Source organism: Thermobia domestica, chromosome 2 (genome assembly GCF_964235325.1).
Source record: "Thermobia domestica chromosome 2, izTheDome1.hap1.1, whole genome shotgun sequence".
NCBI lineage: Eukaryota > Metazoa > Arthropoda > Insecta > Zygentoma > Lepismatidae > Thermobia > Thermobia domestica.
In genome coordinates this window covers 165,527,866-165,551,277 of record NC_137455.1, presented here as the reverse complement: position 1 = coordinate 165,551,277, position 23,412 = coordinate 165,527,866, and the positions used below count along the sequence as shown (strand labels likewise).

Sequence of the window (23,412 nt, the reverse complement as noted above, 5' to 3'; positions counted from 1 at the left end):
GGGGCACTCGGTCGAAAAAGTATCAAAAGCTTTTAAGTCCAGACATCCTGAATGAGGCTTTCTTGGGTTTTCCTCATTTCACACCAGGCAAATGCCGGGTGGTACCCAACATATAGGTCCCAGGCCGTTTGCTTCCTTCCCTTTCCCCGGATAGTGTGCTCACCGAGGGACGTCATAACTCACATGTGACGGGCTAACAAGGTCATTGGTGCCGAAAGCCCAGAAATCTAAAGCCTAAATCTTCACTACACAAGAAAATGTTCGCGCTGAAAACGGTTTCTTAGCAATTATGTTAAGCAGTCCTGTAGTAAATCTCCATCAAGTAATAAACCGTCACATATAAAAAGGAAAGAATAAACACATAACATTCATTTTGCGTACCTTGAAATGTAAAAAGTTACAAAACATTAATATTCAAAGATTTCTCAAAATTCAGATTAACCCATTTCTTTCTCCTCAACCATTAACGAGTTACAATAGTAAGAATTGTAGTCATAAATAACATTACTTGTTTAGTACTATATTAAAGCAAGTTATACTAAAGGAATATATAATTAATGGAATATTTAACTAAAGTGATAATTTACTATTGCACTTACCCAGGCTTTTGTTTCCTTCCGCTCTTCTTTTCCGTTTGTAAACAACCTCGTTTATAAACCAGCTCGCAAGCATACGACAGTTGTTTCATGACGTCATCTATGGTGCAAGAAAGAGGTGTCTATAGGCGGTCAGGACCTCACACACAGATGGACGTATATAACATATAGCTGAAGTATTTAACATACGTATACGTATATAAAATACGGAAGATTGTTAGATGTCAGACATCCTGCAGCGACATGATATAACATCCAAGCGCGTTAAAGGCAGTAGCTGTGTAGCATATGGATAAAGTACGCTCCGTACAGATTTCCTTAGTAAACATAACGAATCCTTGTATTTGTACAATACCGCTGTCCGGATAATGGATTTTTCTCAGTGTACCTTGACTGGGTCACGTGAAAAAAAGCAACGCTGTACTCGAGTTGAATTTCCAAAAGTTGCTTTTACAGCTTGCATTTCCGCTATCTCGAAATCCATAACCACAGTTACAGGGTCCGGATATTCATTAAATTCACTGCACTGATGAACCACTGCACGAAACAGTTCTTCATATGAATTTTATGTCTTGCTCTGCATTAGGGTGTACACCTAGTAAAAGATGTCTCACCTCAAATAACATTTTTTTTAGAAGCCATTGTAAAATTTCCACCCACCATCCATGTTTCACTTCTCAGTAGCTCCATAAGGCTATATTTAAAGGAAACTTCCAGAAATATACGTTTTTCTTCCTTTATATAAATTTGTTTTCTTCACATATATCCAATAACAATTTGCCAATGTTTACTCACAGTTGAAATACAATATTCTTCTTTCAATAGCTCCTACAAAAGGTCACTCTTTTCACATGACTCAATTAACGTGGAGGAAAATCCAAAGTGTTTTGGTCATTTGCTTTGCCTCTATTTAGTTCACTAAAGGTGAAAAACTAACCGTGACAAAATTTCCTATATGATAATATTTCGGTGATAGAATTACTGGAAACTTTTGTCTTGTCTCAAATACAATATCTAAAATATGTAACACTTTATTTAATAATAATAATAATAATAATAATAATAATAATAATAATAATAATAATAATAATAATAATAATTCGTTTTTGCTGCATAGTTTTGCGTTGCCTCAGTTGAAGATTAAAGAAAGCAATTTCAAAATCTTTTTCGAGTTCATTTACTGTACTTGTATTATGTTTTAAAAGGCGGCGGTGATGAAATTGTCGTGACAAAATTTTCGGTGACAAAATTACCTATATGGTAATATTTTGGTGACAAAATTACCGGTGACGAAATTACCGTGACGAATTTACCGGTGACGAAGTTTCCGGTGACAAAATTTCCGCCGCCCGCTGACGACAGCTATTTTATATTTTTATCCAAGTCTTGGCACCTTGTGCATTGTTTGACAAAATTATGTAATAAAAAATTAACTTTATTTTTTAAAAAAGATCTGACAGGGACATCATACCGAGATTCATTACCTTTAACACATAATATCAATATCGAGCTCCTATGGCTGACCTGTTTCTTCCTTTTTCTCTTATACTTGGAATTAAAGAAACCAAATAAACTTGTTTTGTAGATAAAACGTCGACTTTTAATATCAAGGTCCTAGAGAAGGTCCATGATATGCTTGTAAACATGTGTTGATCTAATGTCAATAAATTTTGAATAAAAATTTAAATTAATAACGTATGAAATAGTTAGAAGTATCAACAATTATGAACTAAATTAATGCATCTCAAAAATGGTACTCTTATAAGGGCAGTAAAAGAAAGAAATTGGACATGTTCATATTTAGAATTGTATGATCTAAAACTATAAATTAAGTTAAATTAAATCTACAGGGTTTGTATGATAAGTAATGAGACCAGGTCTGGAAACATTGTTTTATTGATCTGATCTGTACAGGGACTTAAAAAGCTTTCGAAGTACTCTCCTCTTGCGTCGATGCACTTCTGCAATCGATGTTTCCACGCTGCAAACGCCCCCTGGAAGTCAGCAGCCGGCATGTCCTTTAGAAATGTGGTCACGACTGCTTGGATGGCTGTGACGTCTGCAAAACGGGTTCCTTTCAAGCGTGGCTTCAGCTTCGGGAAGAGGAAGAAGTCGGCCGGGCTCACATCTGGGCTGTAGGGTGGTTGTGGAAGGACTTCCACCCCAATCCGGGTCAAAAAGGAGGTCACTAAGAAGGCGGTGTGGGCAGGGGCATTGTCGTGATGCAACTTCCACCGGCTAGCGATCGCCGGTCTTTTCCGCTTGACGCTCCTGTGCAGTCTCTCAAGGACTTGTTTGTAGAAGGCGGCGTTGACGGCTTGTCCTTGGGGTACAAACTCCTTGTGGACCACCCCCACATTGTCAAAAAAAACAATCAACATTGTTTTCACCTTTGACTTCGACATTCTGGCCTTCTTGGGGCGCGGGGACGCAGGAGTGTGCCACTCCGCGCTTTGACGTTTCGTTTCAGGGTCGTACTGGAACACCCACGACTCGTCACCTGTTATGACGTCATCTTCAAAGTTAGGGTCACTGTTCATGAGGTTCAACAGTTCCTGACAACAATCAACACGTCGTTGCTTTTGTTCGTCAGTCAACACTCGCGGCACCAGTTTCGCACAGATTTTTCTCATTCCCAATTGTTCCGTCACAATCTTGTGCACTGTTGTGTGGTTCATATCGAGTTCATCAGCAATCAATCTCAACGATAATCGACGGTCTGAGTTCAGGAGATCCCTCACTTTTGCCACAGTTTCGTCCGTAGTCACTGTTGTCGGGCGTCCAGCCCTCTCCAGATCCTCAACGCTTTCCCGGCCGTTCCGGAACGCACTGTGCCAACGAAACACCTGGGCTTTGGATAGGGCTTCCTCTTTGTAGGCCTCCGTGATGAGAGAAAGCGTCTGAGTAGCCGTTTTCCCCAGGCGAACGCAAAATTTGATCGCATAACGCTGTTCGATGGAACCCTCCATGTTTGTTGATTTTCCGCCGTGACAAGAATGTTCACAAGGGCTTTGTCCAAGGCTTGTCCGCGCTCCACTAAGGCTCGGAGCCAACTGACGCGCGGTGCGTTGCTTTGCTCGGACCCCCCCCCCCTACATCCTCCATCACCGACAAACCCGCTCCAGCGACACGCGCGCCGCGGCGCGGCGAGTCTCATTACTTATCATACAGACCTTGTATATTATAAAATTGAAAATGACTGTGTTTGTGACTCTTAATCTCTTGAACCGCCCGACCGATCACGATCAAATTTTTGACGTAGATGCGGTTCTGGCCTGGAAGTGCTTTTAGCTATTTACTTTGACGGTACAACTTAGGGGAAGGGGAGGAGGGGGACATAGAAAAAATAAAACTTAATAACTCCTGAACCACCCGACCGATCTTGATCAAATTTTCAATGTAGATACGGTTCGAGCCTGGGATGTTTTCTTCATTTCACTTTGACGGAGCAACGTAGGGAAGGGAATGGAGGGGGAGATATACAAAATTCAATAAATATAAAAATACAAGTGACTATGTTCGTGAATTAATTACTTTTGAACCACCCGATCGATCTCAATCAAATTTTCAACATAGATGAGGTTTGGGCCTGGGATGTTTTCTTCATTTCATTTTTACAATGCAACGAAGGGGAAGGGTAGGGGGAGATATATGTCAAAAAAAAGTAAAAATAAAAGTGACTGGACCTTGTTTGTGACTTCATCACGTTTAAACCACCCGACCGATCTTAACCAAATTTTCAACATAGATGAGGTTCAGATATGACGTGGTTCTTATCGTATCATTTAACTGTAGAACTTAGAGGAGGGGGATGGGAGGGGAGAAATCTATAAAAATAAATAAAACTTAATAAATCTTGAACCACCCAACAGATCTTGATCAAATTTTCAATGTAGATACGGTTCGAGCCTGGGATGTTTTCTTCATTTCACTTTGACGGAGCAACGTAGGGAAGGGAATGGAGGGGGAGATATACAAAATTCAATAAATATAAAAATACAAGTGACTATGTTCGTGAATTAATTACTTTTGAACCACCCGATCGATCTCAATCAAATTTTCAACATAGATGAGGTTTGGGCCTGGGATGCTTTCTTCATTTCATTTTTACAATGCAATGAAGGGGAAGGGTAGGGGGAGATATATGTAAAAAAAAAGTAAAAATAAAAATGACTGTCTTTGTGACTTCACTCTTGAACCACTTGACAGATCTCGATCAAATTTTCAACATAGATGAGGTTCGGGCCTCGGATGGTATTTATTTATTCACTTTGACGATAGAACTTAGGGGAGGAGGTAGGAGGGGGAGATATATAAAAATAAATAAAACTTAATAACTCTTTAACCACCGGACAGATAGCGACCAAATTTTCAACCTAGATTAAGTTCGAATATAAGATGATTTTTGTCATATCACTTTGACTATGTAACTTAAAGGAGGGGAAAGACATTTACAAATGATCGAAAATGACTGATATTAGTGTCGAGTCTATAGTTTTTGAGGTCGCTGAGATGAACAATGACAATTCTGATGTCATTTAAATCTAAATTGAGCCCCACAAAAATTGTGGGAGGGGATATATATATATATATATATATATATATATATATATATATATATATATATATATATATATATATATAATCAAAATTACCAATATCAGTGTCGAATATCACTTTTCGGGATGCCTGAGATGAACAATGACACTTTCGATGCCGTGGCAGGCAACATGGGGAGGAGAGGGGATATATAAAAACCATCGAAAATGACCAATATCAAGAAGCGCTTTAGTAACAGTAAAAAGTGACTGACTAACGAAACATATTACTATTTTTTCTTAATTTAATCCAGCGAAGCGGGTAATTGATGCTAGTTAAAGATATTATAGAGTGGTAAAGTTTAGATGAGTAGAATTTATTAGCTACAGATATAAACCAACTAACTCTATGGTCTATGGAATCCGAAGGTTCAATGTGGCATTCACAAAAGACTCTCCATTGACTTCTGTCGTTAGCCAACTGAATCCAGTTTCTACTTTGTATTCCTATTTCTGCAAGATTTATCTTAATATTGTCCTTCAATCTGCTTCTAGGCCTTACATTTTTTTCTTCAATTGAAATCCTAATTAAAATTTTGAAAGCGTTCCTTCTATTCTGGCTAAGTCCCCTACACTGTATGACTAACAATATAGGTAAATTGTGTAAATTGTACTTCCTCGTTATGAAGTTTCCGCCATTCCCCATTCCTTCTTCGGTGTTCTCCCTCAAACAAGCAACCTTACTGTTTCGTAACTATACAGTACAACGGACATAATCGAAGATTTTGGTGCAAGAAGGGGACAACTCCAATTTTACATTTGGTTCAGGACTCAAGCAAAATATTGTTACAAATCAATATATTGTTACTTTCGCCTTCAAACTTTTTGTAAAGAAATGTTTTTCGCCTGTAATAATACCTTTCTGTACAAAACGTTTGTAGGCTAAAGTAAAATAAATTGATTTTTAACAATGTTTTGCTTCAGTCTTGAATCAAGGGTAAAATTGGAGCTGTCCTCTTCTTGTACCGAAGCCTTCAATTATCGCTTTGTGCAGTTTCAGCTTCAATTCTTTGATAAAATTCTCGAAAATAAAATAGTTTGACCTGAATCATAACACGAATTTCCTGCTTTGAGGGTACATTTAATTTCTACGTCGATATGGTTTAAATCTGTTAACTTGATCCTAGATATTTGACAGTATCCACTTTGTCGAAAGTATTTATTTGATATTTTAATGTATTCATAGTTTTTTAGATACAGATACATTTAATTATTTTTATTTAAATTATTAAATATTCGGTTTTATTAATAATGTTACTGATTGTTACGGGTAAGATTCGATATTGTAAAATTTAAAGAAGTACAGAGTAGTTTATTTTGAAGATTGACGTAACTATAATTTTAAACTTACACTCACTAGGTAGGGATAGTTGAAATTTGTTATATTTACATTGAACGTTTTATGGATATGAGCATGACTCGAAATTTTAGACTTAGAACTTACTAAAATGGGGTATAGCCTGATTCAGTGGGTTACATTTTATCATATCTTTCAATCTTGAATAAGAGAGCAAAAAGTCTTCCCTGTGCTCATCCAACCGAGAAATGTCGTTGGAAGATATCAAATAAGAAATTTTGCAGGTGTCCACACAGCCGTGGACTCAGCACCTCTCGTTATCTTTCGTTCAGCGTTTTTCTTCCAAGATCAGTATAAACATTCTCCAACGAAGTGATTCTTTGCCACGCTTTAAACATAACAGGAAATAACTACCTATTCCATTTTTAAAATACTGTTTCCGTTTCACAGGTACGAGGTGTATGAAGGTACAATTATGTATGAATCTCCAAAATTCACTGCTGTTCCAGTTAAACTTGTCTAGTATGTGTATCAAATAAGTTTTCTTGCTTTGAATTTCTTGTTGCTGATTATTGGAAATAGTTTATACATGTGTAGAAATGTATAACCGTTCAAGTTAGGGCTTTACGTTGATCGGTATAGAACAAAAACTATAATATATAGCGACAAGTTGTATTTTTAGAATTAAATCAGATTCTCGAGAAAATATATCATCTCTACTCTTATCATTCTACTAAAACCGAACGTAGTTGAAATTTAGTAGTACTACTGGTTTCAACGTTGATTTCCATTAAACGACAAGAGAAGCGATTTTCAGGAATCGATTAAACGTCCCGACAACACATGCCATCTACTCCGTTAACCCTCTATTCAAACCGAGAGTGATTAAAACAACAATTTCATAGTACTGATATACATATAAATAAATTCTATAGTTCCATTTGGACAAACGGCTTTTCTTAATAGGTTCAGCATTTCGAGGAATCATCCATTTGCACTCGTAACACTTTACAAAAACGGAAGTGTTTAATATTTTTCTAATTCTTCCGGTTTAAAATTTAATCACCATAGATAATAAACGGCGAAATATAACGAGTAATGGTTTTCTAATACAGGGCCGTCATTTGGAAAGGGAAGGGGAGCAATTGTTCCGACTTAAGTTTGAGAAATACATGTTTTTTTTTTATTTTTTAAAAAAGATTGTAGCCTATACTAATACATAACAAAAAACCTCAAACTCTTGTCGGAGTACAATCTTGCTTATCTAGTAAACCTGTCGCATCTTGTACACGACAATAGAACCGCGGGGGTCCACTACAGCTGGTAGTCTGTGTACATCATTGTCAGAGGGGCCACCCCAGCCCTGGGTAGGTCCCTAGGGGAGGTAGATTTATTACCTGGGCAATAAAAGGGGATGAGATGGTTTGGGAAAGTGGAATGACCTCTTTTCTTATTGAAACATGATCCTACACGATTCGTTAATCGAAATTTTAAAAATTATAATCAAATTAATATTAAAAATATGTTTCAGATTATTAGAACTTCAGTATATGGTTTAAAACGCGATCCTAGCTCCCACAAGCTTTTTTCCCATTAATTTAATTATGATCTTACTTTTAAAGCTCGTAACTAATCGAACACATTGTGTGCACTAGAAAATTATGATTAAATTAAAAATAATGAATATGATTATACCATTGAAGGACTCCCTGAAATATTACCCTTCAAGCTCCTGCATTAACAATGAATTTCCAATGTTTAGCAATGGTTTTTAATGGTGGCTTGTTTTACTATGTAAAGTCTTAAGATGGGCTACAGTAAATTTGAAAATAAGGAACGGGAAGGAAAGGGAATGAATATATATTTATTTATTTTTCATTTATTTTTCCTTGCGAAGTGCAGTCCGTTTTCGTTCTAGCTTGCTTCTGAAATGAGAAAGTCCCCCGCTCCAACCAAAGATACGGAGATTTACGCGTTTTCTAGCCTTGTACCTCCCATTTGAAATGAGACGATTCTAAGTCTTCCACTTACTCCGCTACACAAACATCCTTGCGATTTGATTGATAACCGAAATTCTTTTAAACACACCTTTTACTGTTTAACCAGGGGAGATAGTTAGCTGTCAATCATTTCCTTTAGTTTTGAGTGAATGGAAGATTTCTTTTTCTCCCTTCCTTTTGCTCCATTAATGTTCAGCGTTTCTTGTTTGAACAAGTGAACACTCCTTTCCTCCGCAATGATTGACAAGCCATATTGTTCTTTACCACTGAATAAGCACACATTTCTTGTGACGAAAGAATGATTGCTTCTTTTTTTTCCCCAACTCTTTGACCACTTCTGCTGTCTGGTCCCAGGTCCTCTCTCCCTTCCCTCCTTTCTTTTACGTTGGGTGACGAACAGCCTGCATAGGCTACTTTCACCGCTTACCCCCTCGATTGAATGCCAATAACCTGATGGATAAACGCTTGGGTTCTTGTATTTGTTTTCGGATGTCTGGCGTTCATAACTGGTCTTGCAGACAACATTAACCCTTCTTGATTGGTTTATAGGTTTCTGTGTATTTAGAGACAAAATGGATGGTGTTTTTTTCGGCAAAAATACAAGTTATTGAAACGGTTGTTGAAATGATGGCCATATATTTTAATTGTATAAAGCTGGCATCGGGTTTCATTCCTTCGTTTAAATGTATGTATCATTAAAATCACATTTCTATGAAAATTGTTGGTTGAGCCCAGCTTAACGAATTTTTTAGTTCTTTCTACTTAGTTTGACTGTCTGGTAACGCGCCGTATGTTATTAAAATACAGCAATCAGACGCCTTGTAAGAGAGGAAAGCCGTTATGAATGTAGAGATACTGACGATCTCTAAACTTTAGACATAGTATGAAATTCTCTGATAACCGTTATTACTCTGAAGAAATTTATTAACCATTTACCTCTATAGAAAAGAAAGAAATGTATTCTTTGATCTGAGAAGATGCCTGCAAGCGAAATATTCCTTTCTTTTCCTCTTTTGTAGACTGAACCCAAGCAGTATTACAAAGGAAAATTCATTTACCTTATTTTTCCTCTATCCCACTCCCTCTTATGTTATTAAATAAATAAAAAATATAATATATATAAATGCAGTACATAATCATTTGTAAAGATAGTTTACTGTTGTGATGTGGTTAAGTTCTGTTTTTCTTTAACGTGTTTAATTCTGCATATTTTTGTCTGTGTTTCTTTTTCGGATATTTTTGTGTGTTGTCAAAAGAAGATATCATATTCAAGTAAGTTTAAATATTATTATTATTGATTTGGTATATTTGTATTGAGAGTGGAGGGGACACCCTAGAAAACTCACGCGCACGGTGTCTGCCCATCACAATTTATTCAAAACACTTGTTTTTATCATGAGAATGCAACTTGTAATTGATTTGCATAAGGATCGAAGGGGAACCCTCCCTAGAAAATTGATACATATTGTCTTTCTTATGAAAATAATTAACATGGTGTAGAAACGAACCAAGAATTTCCACCAATACCGGAGAAAACTACCACTGAGCCAATATGTTTTAAACCGGGGAAAACTAAGCATGAGCCATAGCGCCCTCCGTGCTTCTCAAACCTGGAAAAAAATCCTTGAACGGTCGCCCCACGAACAAGCGAGATATTTGCTTTTGAAAAAAGATTAGTTGAGGGTGCTAGCGCCCCTTTAGGTGAGGGTGCTAGTACCCCTGAATTGTTTTACGATTAATTAAATTCTTGTTTGAACACTGTTTTACTTTCGTCGCGTCTCGTCTCATGGTGAACTTAAGCAGCAAACCGGTGTTTGAAGACTACGTTTTAGTCTTGTTTCATTTCATAGGCAGTCCAAACTTTGTATTGTTTGAACAGTACATGTTTGCGGCGTTTGTGGACAACTTAACCAAGAAAGGACTGAAGGATGAAACTATTATTATAACTAGGAATATGTGGTGATCTAAAACTTTACAACGACACTTTTTTTTAACAAAGTAGTGTCTTATTTACACGGAAAATATCTTGGTAGTGTTAATCTTTTTAGAAAAAAATGGTTGGTGACCTCCCTTAAGACCCACCATTGACGGAGTTTATAGTTTACTGCAGAAATTAAGTCTAGATTAGTTGGTCTTTTTAGAAATGTTTGGTGAAGTGACTTAAGAGCCACCACTGATGGAGTTTATAGTTTACGGCAGAAATCAAGTGTGCAATTTGTTTGAATCTTTATAACTGAAAGCGTGATTGAACAGAATAGCGTACTGTCCAATATTTTTGATTGTAGATACTATATTGTTTAAATATATTGTAGGTACTATGTAAATACATTGTGTCTGAATGATTTGTCGAGAATCTGTAATCATATTGGGAAGTCTTTCCGGAAAATGGGCAATTTACACATAAAGAACACTTTTGGAACCGATAGATAAATATATTTCTCAACATCATCTGTAGTAAATATTGTTTTATTTATCGTAGTGTAAAATAATTTTCAACAGAAAGATAGACTTTTGTCTTGCTTGTATAACAAGAATAAATGCAAAGAAAAATTATAATAGAGATATATTCCCTAGTATTTAAAAATTTACTCAGTATTAAGTGTTCAGAAGTATTCAAAAAGTGTTTTAATGTATTCCCATACTGAAAAAATGTAGATATAAAGAGTTCTTAGTTGCAGTGGAGCAGTTTCCCGAGATAAATACGATTATTGAAATTTTTACGTTGCTTTTGCGATTTTTTATTACTTCATTTTGATGGCAGAACTTAGGTGAGGGGAGGAGAGTAAATATATGAAAATGAATAAAACTTAATAACTCTTGAACCACCCGACCGATTTCGATCAAACTTTCAACATAGATAAGGTTCGGACCTGGGATGTTGTCATCATTTCACTTTGATGGCATAATGTAGGGGGAAGGGAGCATATATGTAAAAAAAAAAAATAATAACAGTGACTGTCTTTGTGACTTCACGCTTAAACCACTGAACCAATCTTAATCAAAATATTAAAATACATGAGGTTTGGATCTGGGGTAATTTTTATCAATTCTTTTTACGGTAGAATTTAGGATAGGAGAAGGGGAGGGTATATATATATATATACAGTGGCGAAGGGTCGTAAGAGACCCTGAGGCCCGGCCTACCCATTTATTTTCAGAAAATTATAGTTTATAATTAATCCATTTCCTTTGTACAGAATGTATGATAGTTTTCTAAGTTGAAAAAAAATATTGTTTGATAAAGGATTCGTGGTTAGCATCACTGCTAGGAGGCTCACCGAGCAGTGTCTCAGGCAGCAGTATAACTACCACGAAGCTACTCAGAAAATCCCGCGAGAAAATGTGTTGGTAATAACCTGCGAAAGAGACCAGCCTCAGCGCTTATCGACTTTCGTTTCTACATAAAGCGTTTCTCTCGAGACCTTCGATTTCGATTCGATATGTCAAACAAATAAAGAGCAAGGGAATGTAGGGCCCCATTCTGTACCAAATTTGCTTAATTTTGCGGACTCTAACGAAACGCAAAAGCTGGAGCAAGCTATTCTAAAGGTGCTACGCCTATTATCGCAAACTAATGCCTCTTTATTCCGTTACGTTGGCGCAAGCCTGTACGAAATCAGACTCGTTGAGTTCATTAGAATTGAGTAGAGAGTGTGCGTTTTCGAGATATTGAGAGTGACATTTTTTCTTACATTCGCAAAAGTGAATGAGAGAAAATGTCAGTAAGTGGAGAATATGAACATAATATAATTCCTATTAAAGAATCTTCTATATCAGTGGTCTTTGAACATTCATGTGTTAAGGCGGATTTTCATGTGTCCTTTACCTCCGTGAGTTGCGAGCGATTGTGCTAAACAGCCAATGAAATCACGCATCGGAGATGGCGCGCTACACTCGCGTCAGAGTAGAAATTTGTTCAATTCTGACGGAAGTAGCGCGCGTACACTATTGTATTCACTGACTAACATGGCGGAAGTCGCAAACTTTCTATTTTACGCATGCGCATTAGCTAGGGAGTAGTAATTTGGCGCAATACACGCACGGATGTATGAAAACGAAAATAATTTACGGTGAATACGCTACATGTGATGCTTCCGTTCTAACGCGGGCATGAAAATCCGCCTTTATTAAGGAACGAAGACTAATGCCTGTTTTGATAATAAAACAAACAGAGGGCAAGTGATTTCAGCATACATTGGTACAAAAATATTTGGGGTTGTGGACCTATAAAGAGCAAGGTATGAAAAAATATTTAAGTATGATTCTGCTTTTGAAGGGGAATTAAGTGACACAAAATGACTTGATTGAATGCTTGTCATGTGTTTTGAAGAATATAATTAACGACGAAATTTTACAAGCAGGGTTTGTTTCAGTCATAGACTAAACAACATGGGCCTTATGCAGGATAGTTTAGAGGAATGATTTGCGTCATACTAAAAGCCTGACTACTGCAGGAAACATATGTTAGCGGAGCTCTTTACTATGGCATTAATCGCGTGTCAGAACGACTCTGAATAAGGACCCATATGTTTCTTGTAACGCGCAAATAATGTGATAATTCACCTTCCCCACCCGATCACGCCCAATTAAAACAAGCTGCATTACAGCGAATTAAGATAAGCTATGAGTCACATACATGAATTTCATTATGAAAATTGAGATCCGGATCGAATAAGTGCTGTCGATGGACTACAATTACGTTAAATTTATGTGAATTTGTTTTTTTGTGTTTCTGTAGTAAAATATTTGTTTAATCTGTTTCACTTTATTATTATTATTATTATTATTATTATTATTATTATTATTAGTAGTAGTAGTAGTAGTAGTAGTAGTAGTAGTAGTAGTAGTAGTAGTAGCAGTAGTAGAAGTAATAGAACCTTGGGCCTACCCTCTTGAAACTATCACCCTTCGCCACTGTATATATATATATATATATATATATATATATATATATATATATATATATATATATATATATATATATAATTTAATAACTCTTGAACTATCTGACTGATCTCGATCAAATTTTCAACATAGATGACGTTCAAGCCTGGGAAGTTTTTTTTTTTTTTTTTTTTAATATTATCACTTTGACGATAGAACCTAGGGGAGGGAGAAGTGAAGGTGAGATTAATATATAAAAATAAATACATGACAGCTATAAATATTTTTAATATTGTATCATATTCAATCATTCAGACAACAATAGTGTCCGGCGCTTGCTTAGGACGTGCAAGTTTGCTAGTTTTATTTAATCTGTTCTACATTTCCATTTGAACAATGTATTTACACTCTTATTCTTTAAGTTCGTGTTTTATAGGTGTTGTATTTAAATCTGATCTCTACACTTCCATTTCAATAATGAAAATTAAAAGTATATACGTATATTCAAACGGAAGTTATGTAACAGCTCCCCTAAGCCATCTCTTGGAATCGAGAAACAGTAGTGAGAAAAATCTGCCACGTACTCATATAATATTTAATTTATTAATTGATTGTAGAGTTAATGGACACATCATTATTGATGCATTTGTTTCACGTTACGATAATTTGATTTTGAATGATTATTTATGTACGCACCAAATCCTACGGATATAATTACAGAAAAATGTTAACCCAGGAAATACAAACTTGAGTAGTGGTTCAGATTCCATTTATGTTCCGTCTCGCATATCAAAGAAGGAATATTTATTTATCATATATATTTGACAATTTGAATCGAAATAGCAACTAGAGCTTCTGTTGCTTGTCTTTTTAAGATTAAAAAAGAACTCATATAAACGAATTGTATATAAATCTCACTGCGCATTTTTTTGTTGCTGTTGTTGTTTTAAATATCTAATTTATAATTCAATTTTCGAGATATAATTGTGCCTTCATACACCTCACTACCAATGAAATAGAATCAGTATTTTAAAAATGGACTAGTTAGTTTTACCTGTTATTTTTAAAGCGTGGCAAAGAGTCACTTCCTTGGAGAATGTTTATAGTGATCTCGGAAGAAAAACGCTGATCGAAAAATAACGAGAGGTGCTGGGTCCACGGTTGTGTAGACAACTGCAAAATTTCTTATCTGATTACTTCCAAAGACATTTCTCGGTTGGATGAGCACAGAGAAGACTTTTAGCTCTTTTATTGAAGATTGAAAGATATGATAAAATAGCCCACTGAATCAGGATATACCACTAAAATGTTTTTGGCATATATGGTGCTTTTTTGTTTGTTTTTTTTATTTTTATTATTTTTATTTTTATTATTTTACATGTGTTATTTTAGCGACTAAAACTTGTAACTTTTGTGTCTTTAATGAGTTTGACGAGATACTAGAATTGTGAAGAATGAAAAACAAAGAAAGGAAGAATCATTATTTATTTTTAATTATAATTAACTCTGTTACACAAACCTCGAGATTTTAGGAAAGTCTAAAATGTGTAAGAAAATATTGACAAATCATGCCTCTTAGAGTTAATGAAAGTAATGATAGTTCTTTTTTATTGTCAGCCCATGAAAAATTATCGCAGCCAATTGACATGCTCTAAATGTCCTTAATTTTAATTTTCTTAAGCCACAGTCTTATATGAGGTAGGTCGTTAACTTCCATATGATCTCAGCCAAAATCTGTGCTTTCACTTGTAATTAATCAAGCCTTCCCCCTTAAAGGAAAGCGCGCTAATCCCTGTAGTACATGCAAGTGTAATAATAATAATAATAATAATAATAATAATAATAATAATAATAATAATAATAATAATAATAATAATAATAATAATTTGTTTCCAGGAACTTTCAGCAACGGAATCGATATAAACAGTGAATCTGGAAGGAAATATAAGCTAACGGAAACAAAGCAACATCGACATCAGAGAAATATTCCAGCCGTTTTCTCGTTCGAAAGAATTGTAGCGAATTCAACTACGCCTTGTTCCTGTGAAAGATTTGTTTGCACATGCACTATAATACCAGTAAACTTCACGGAGACAAGTAACTACAAAACATTTTACATATTATATAGTATATCCTTTATTTGTTTTCTATTTCAGAATTTTGTGTAGGCTAATACAAATGACTGATACTAGACTTAAATCCGAAATTACTTTATGAATATACAGGGTTATGACAAATGATTGACCCAATTTCATAAACTCTCTGTAGCTTTATTATTAGACGTATTGCCACAGAACTTTGCAGATGTATTGAAAAACTCAAAAAGTTTTATTGTGTTGCAGGTTTGCTTCTCATTTCTGTCACAAGAGCGCAGCAGTGAGCATTTATTTAAGATGGCGGCAGGCGCAGAGAAAGCTTAGGTTGTATTCGAGTTTCATTCACCTTAGTCTTTCCTAACAATGCAGCGACAATTCGGAACCAAGTTTAACAAAGATCCACCAGCTGCCAAGTCTATTCGGTGATGGTATGCACAGTTTAGAGCTTTAGATTACCTCTGTAAGGGTAAATCAAATGATCGGCCTACAGTGATTGAAGAAACGCTCGTTGCAGGGTTGATGATCAACAATTCGTCATGGCCTTCACACTCTCCAGACCAAACTCCATGCGATTTTTTGTATGTCAATGGACTTGACAGTTAGTAGATCTTTGTTAACCTTCATTTGGAAGTGTCGCTGCACTGTTAGGAGAAACTGATCTAAATGAAATTCGAGCCATCCTAAGCTTTCTCTACGTCTGTCGCCATCTTGAATAAATTCTCACTGCTGCGCTCTCGTGGCAGAAATCAGAAGCAAACCTGCAACACAATAATACTTTTTGAGTTTTTTAATACATCTGCAAAGTTCTGTGGCAATATGTCTAATAATAAAGCTACAGAGAATTTATGAAATTGGATCAATCATTTGTAATAAACCTGTACTTTATGTATGTATAACAATCTGAAATTTTCAGACAGAAAAGAAATAACCACAGATTATAACTTTCTTCTCAAAAACCTTCAAACATGATGAAGTTGCAAGTACCGTAAATTACTTTTAACGAGAAATTAGAAATTTTACATGAATAAATTTATATTGTATTTTTTTGTTCTTTTACAGTTGGTATGCAGTTCGAGCGCTCTGCAAATATCATTAATGTTTATGTAACAGTGAACAACAATCCTCAGACAAATACGAGTTTCATTGGTAAGCTAAACGAGAAATGCAGATTGGCCATTTTTCTTAAATGATATTATGCAGGGTTCTAATACCGTATTTCCTTTTCTCAACTTTGCCGCTTATTCAAAATGTGCGATCTCTCAATTAAAACTTTTCACCAGTTCACATTCAGCATTCTAATCAACATGGGAAGTCTTTCTGATCTGAGCCTTTTGCAACTCCAACCTAAAAATAATTAATCTAGATTTCTTTAACCCTGGGTCTCCATAATTTTGTTCTCGGTCAACTTCTACCTTTTTATGGACAATTCTGCTTCCCAAACATACGAGGCGGTCCAGAAAGTAACGTTTCAACGCGTTTTATAACTAAGAAACTGTATGTTGCGCGAAGCAACTGCGTGTACGTGAAAGAGTAATGTCTTAGCATAGCGCATGCGCCAGCGGAACTTCCCTAGTGCTCTCAGTGTCTCAGTAGCATCGTGCCAGTGGTTGAAGATGGACGTTTCTATTCCAGCTCCCGCCGCAAAATATAATGACAGGAAGAGAAGTGCGGACAGTGATAAAGTTTCTGAAATTTGAATGCACATGGCATACCACGATTGAAATCCATCGCCAGTTGTGCCAGGTCTATGGGCCTAACGTCATAAACAAGCAGATGGTGCGTTGCTGGTGTAGACAATATGCAGCAGGATGCCAAAATGTACATGATGAAGAGCACAGTTAGGCCAACCTTGTGGAAGAAGACCTTGTGGACAGGCACGTAGCCAGGATTTCGTGAAGGCGGGGGGGGGGGGCGTGACATGAAATACTGTGGTCATCATACCAGGGGCTCGATCATTCTAAACTATTTTACTGGAATATATATTGGTTCGTTTAGCCAGGATTTCGTAACGGGAAGGGGGGGGGCGTGACATGTAATTCTGAAGGCCCAGGAGCTCGATTAATCTAAACTACTTTACTATCAACTTATATTGGTTTGTTAGGACAATAAAATAAGGATATGTTGGTAAGTATTTCAATAACAAACTATGAAGAAATCTCGAGTAAAATAATAAAAAAGTATTGAAAAAGATTATACAATATTTACGTCCTTCCTCTGTTTATTCAAATATAACAATTTTCCTTTCATTATGACCTCAACTATTATAAAAAGTACACATTCACTATTATAAAAAGTACATACTCAATAATGTCTTGTAAAATATTTTACAATATCTGCGTTTCTTTCTCTGTTGAATCAAATGTTAACACAACTTTCTTTCCACATAAATTTTTGTTTTTATTATTCCGTCAACTACTGTCTGTTCCAAATGACAGGTTAAAGGAGCAGTAGAAAATTGTTTTTGAAATAACATGTTTGATACTGCAAGGATGCAATGACGAAAAATTATATTAAAAATGTCCGCACTGTTGCAGAACGACACTATGCTTACCGAAGCTTGAAATCTCCCTGACTAGAAATTCTGAAAAATCCGTAACTTTTCTAGAAATTTTAAATTCCCTGACTCTTCCAGGATAACTCGCTCACTTCGCCACCTGTATTGCAAGTAATACAAATCTCCTCATAGAAAGAGTCAGGGAATTTCTGTAGTTTATTTTTAACGCTGATCCTTACTTTTCTCATTTCATTTTGTTTCATCCTTTCTTATTTTTTTCATTTCTGGTCTCGAAGGAGGCAATGTCCGGACCCTCCGGACCGCCCCCTTGGCTACGTGCCTGTTGTGGACCTTTTTCAGGATCGCATCGTGCAGAATCATCGCTTCACAATAACGGAACTCAGCGGTTAGTTCCCGCAGATTTACACTCCTTATTGCACACCATTGTCACGGAGTGCCTGTTCAAGAAGTTGTGTACCAGATGAGTGCCGAATAAACCGACTCCAGAACACAAAACGGCTCATGGGGTTAGCATTGACATTTTTGCAATGATACAGCTGACGATGGATTTCAATCGGTGTGAGCAAGTGGAATATTGTACCATTCCGCGTGCAGTGCATCGCTCAGTTCCATGAGAGATGATGGAGGCTGAAATCGTTTCACCCCTGATTGATGTCTCCAAAAAGGGCCACAGATGTTCAATTATGTTCAGGTCAGTCTAAGAGAGATGTTCAACCTCATCTCGTTTCTCAAACCACGCCACAAGAGCTCCAGCTGTGGTAATGAGCAAATGATCAACCTGGAATATGGCAACATTGCCCGGAAACGATATTTGGACGATAGGATGCACATGGGTTCCCTAAAATGTTCACCGGTAAGCATCAGCACAGGATCCAATGAAAACCCGTAGGGATGCGCACGAGACAAGATTTAAGACTGTCTCGTCTCGAAAATGTGTTGTAAAAGCGATGTCTCGACTCGAAAAATATATATGTCTCTATTGGAAGATCTGTGTCTCGACTCGAATTTTGTCAGGAAAATTCTGTCTCGACTCGTCTCGTGCGCATCCCTAAAAACCCAGATATTGCGGTCCATACCATCCCAGAGACGCCGCCATATTTCATGGTTGAGCGAAGACAATACGAATCATACGTTTCTTTGGATGTCCACCACACATAAATATTGCCATGCCCGTAATTTGGAATAAGGTGAGCGATGATTCATCCGATGACACGTTTCCAATCATCAGCGATCCATGTTGCATGTTCACGATACCATTGGTGTGTTGGTGGTCCTTTACCAGAAGAATCGCCCGTGCAATCTGACCCTGTATGTCAATGTCATGTACGGTAACTCGTGATGGATTGTCATTGTCAACACAAGCTGTGAGGGGTTCTGCTTGATTTTCTCCGTCGCTTGTATTGCAGTCACACAACGGTTCTGACTTCTGAGTGATAATGCTTTAATGCTCAGCTGGACTCGCAACTGATTTTTTTCCGATCCCTGTTCCTCTTCGTCAGTGTTGTTTTTCAGAGAGTTTTGATTTGTAGGTTATCATCACCTTGGGCAGCCATTGTGACAAGGGATATAATGGGACGAATGCGAGAATATATAACATATACCCACCTAATATTTTTATAGTCCACCGTATAGTCACCTTAAACTTACGAAGGAACAAGCATATGTGACTATGGGTATACACAGTGGCGGATCCAAGAGAGGATATATCCCCCCTTGACGCTCAGGTATACACTGGATAAAATGGGCTTCAATCCTGCTTTTCACTGGATAAAACGGCAAAATATGGTTTAGCCTCTCCCTTGATCATATCCTGGATGCGCTCCTGGGTATACACTATACTTTTTGAAAACTGTCGAACGCATACGTATAAAAAATTCTAGCACTACATCAGTGCTTGCGATACACTCAACACATTTGCCAGTTTTGTCAGACACATCATATAACCGAGCGCCAACAATTTGTCTTCTTTGGAAATGAGAGATGCCCATTGTTACATAATATTGTTACATGAGAGATGCCCATGTAACAATATTATCTGTTCAGTTCATTGTACATTGTCGTTCTACGCTCCTCATGTAGTACGGAGTTTTTCATAATAAAACCACTAACAACCCAGCGCTTCGGTCTCAGCCTTACCGTTGCAAACTCAGACATTTGACATGTTTCCAACTCCAGGGGTTTCCATTAAACTGATAAGTATAGCCTATGTAGTCGTTAAGTCAGGAGGTAAAGTAGAGGTTTAGTTTCATTCCAAGGGTGTGTAAATAAGTTGAACTACCGACTAGCACATTCGAGTATTTTTGGCATTTATAATTTGGCATGATACTAATCCAGTAGTTTGTACTCTTGTATTGATGTTAATCTTATGATTTTTGCATATGTACTCTCTAGTTTATAAGAAGTAATTTGACGTCATATTGTAACCCAAAGAAACTATGAAACTAGGTAATTTTTCCTTAAGCCTTTTCATATTTTTTCTCCTGACTTTCGAAGAGTCTCAATTTAATTATAATATGATTCAATTTTTTGGTTTACTAGTTGTGTCTCCCGAGCTTGATTCAACAGCATTGCCAGGATATAAAATTATCTTCCAACAATTTTGTTTTTAAAAAAAAATTCAAGCTTGCAAACTAAAGCAAATCACAGTCGATTAAAGAAAATAATCATCAAAATATAAGGCCAGGAAGAGAGAGTGGGTAAAAACCGCTAGTATGAATTCTGTTACTGTTTACTAGTTCTCAGCGTAATACTGTGGTTAGTGTGCTAAACTTTCACGTCGCAGATAAGGGTTCGAATATTAACCCATCCACTTCCTTTCTTGTGATTGGTTTTATTACTCGTGAAAAACATTATTGAAGAACAGTATAAACGTTATACATATGTGACATATCACCAAATGCACACATCAAACGAATATTTTCAAAATAATGACTTTACAAAAGTATTATATAAGTAACAGTTTCACTGAAAACTGCTACAGCCTTGTCAGTTTAAAGAAGTCTGAAAAAAACTATCCCATTTTTAAGTACAAAATATGCTGACTGACGAAACAGTATTATTATATTTCAGTAATTTTGTACAGAATATTTCGATCAAGAATAAAGGTCGAAGCAATGTGTCTCTCCCAGGGTTAGTATTAAAGTTTGCAGCACTGCTACGTTTAGACATATTCTGTTCGCCGTAATCTTCCGAATGTATCTATCAAAGGCTCAATATTCATTCAATTAAAAAGAAAACTGTTCGTATTACACCTGGAGAGCTAACCAAGGCATTACGGAATACTTCATTCCATTTGTGTTAAGGGAAAGCATACAAATGTCTCCTTCTGAAATTATGAACTGGACAATAGAATGAAGTTCAGGAAGAAAATCTAACAAAAGACTTCAATATACTAAAATTCTCTGAAGGTTCCAGTGCTACCATACAGCTATCAGATGTGATAACATGTTACATGGACAAAATCTCGCAGCTGAAACCTTGTTGACAAACTCTCGCGAGGCCAAAACCTCGCCTAGTCAGAATCTTGCGTGGTCAAAACCTCATTACCCAAAACTTCGCGGGATAAAATCTTGTCATAACAATTTACTTAATGAGTTTCTGTGGTCCAAATACGTTTAACAATAATAATAGGGAGAAAAAGAAGATGGATCTAAGTAACATGGGCCCAGAAATGCTAACTTTAGACAATGGAAGAATAAAAAGTTCGACAGGTTCAAATCGGATGTATGTGATCATAAAATAAACCCAATTGAAGAAAATCTTATCCATCGTATTTATTTTCGCCCTTCATTTCATTTTTTCCTGAGAAAGCAAGGACACAATGCACTATGTCATACAATTTCAGCCAAACACATCCGATATGGATCAAAGTTGATATGATGCTATAGAAGAGTATAAAATATTATGTTGTGCACGCTTATGGTTTCCGAGTTGTGGGCGGTCAATGTTTGCGTCATATATTAAAAGAAAAGAAAAACATCTAACTCATTCGATCGGGATTAAGCTTGGCATAGGTATAGACCTTATCCGATTATTAGAGTGTGAAATATAACGTTGTGCAGGCTCTAAGTTCCCGAATTATACACAATCACATTTCTAACTCATCGGACATTAAAATAAAATAAAATAAAATAAATACCGTTTAAATACCACAGGTCAGTCTTAGGAAGAAAAAACAGAAGTTTAATGAATGACTATTTTTTTTCTTACGACTATGCGTATTTCACTTGTAATCTAATTATGTATTACTTTTTAAATATACATATAGCCATATACGAGAACTCACTGCAGAAATCGTTGCAAGGCTTTCTACTAATGGACTTCTTTCCTAGGTGAGATATGTCCCGTAAGGTTCTGGTCAGGCAAGATTCTGTTTCACGAGATTTTGGACGGCGAGGTTTTGTCCGGGCGAGATTTTAGGTGGCAAGGTTTCGGCCACGAAGTTTTGTACTCAAACCATCAAATGAGGGTTTTAATGCGATGTCAAATATATGCGATGTCAAGTGCATTACCGACTACGATCTCATTAAATAAATTCCATTGAAACATCTTTCTTTAGAAAAAGGACATTTACATTACAAGATACCAACTTATGAAAAAAATACTGTTGCTTTGGTTTACATCCAATTTGCTGCTTTCCAGACACTTATCCATGTGAATCCAGGCTTCAACTTGGTGAATTGCTTCATTATTTACCATCTTAAGAATGTACTGCGTAACGTTTATAGATACTATTCACTTCGTCATTTGAACATTACTGTGTTGTTCATATCGTGAGAACGTACTTTGTTTTGTACCTTGTTTAGCAGCTACACACACATTATACTTTGACTTGTATTACAAGGTTGGAAAGTTATTACTTTAACACTGTTTGTTTGATCTAACAAGGAGAAGGCAGACTTTGGTAAATAAACTTCGGGGAATTTTTTTGCAAAGTGGTAGTGCACTTTAAGGGGATGTCTACCCACTTGCAAATGTTTCAGGATCCCTATAAGATAACACGTAGATATTTCTATGTGAATATTTAACAAGATATTGCACTTACCGTCTCAAAATTTTCCATGATATTTTCCAACAGCAATACCTATATGTTCATGGTTTCTGTTTTTGATTTAATGCCCCAGATCAATTTAGATTAATTATAATGTATACTTCCGTTTACACTTGGCAACGTAGAGGATAGAATTTCTCCAGGAATTGAGAGCTCTCTGCTGAACCTCTAGCCCTAATAGTCTTCGCGTCACGTGGTAGTGATTTATGAGCGCTTCTGGCTAAAAACAAATGTTGTCTCTGTTTCTTACTTTTTTTTTTTTTTTTTTGTCAAAAACTTGTTTTGGGCAGCTTTGTCCTCAGTTTTGTCCACTGCCTCTATCGAGATAGCAGTTATACAATGGAGATCGTATGCAGATCTCATAGCAGATAATGTA

General features: G+C 36.4%; 1 protein-coding gene across 2 annotated transcripts in view; it reads left to right on the top strand.

Moving 5' to 3' along the window:
* LOC145679766 (uncharacterized) overlaps positions 1-23,412 on the top strand; it is a 59,749-nt gene that overhangs the window by 24,397 nt on the left and 11,940 nt on the right. The window contains exons 2-3 of one of the 2 annotated variants that reach the window (XM_081750321.1): positions 15,272-15,472; positions 16,531-16,617. In XM_081750321.1, the coding sequence (XP_081606447.1) occupies positions 15,272-15,472; positions 16,531-16,617 (288 nt within the window). The remainder of the gene's footprint in view (positions 1-15,271; positions 15,473-16,530; positions 16,618-23,412) is intronic. The other variant, XM_081750322.1, reaches the window with a different exon arrangement.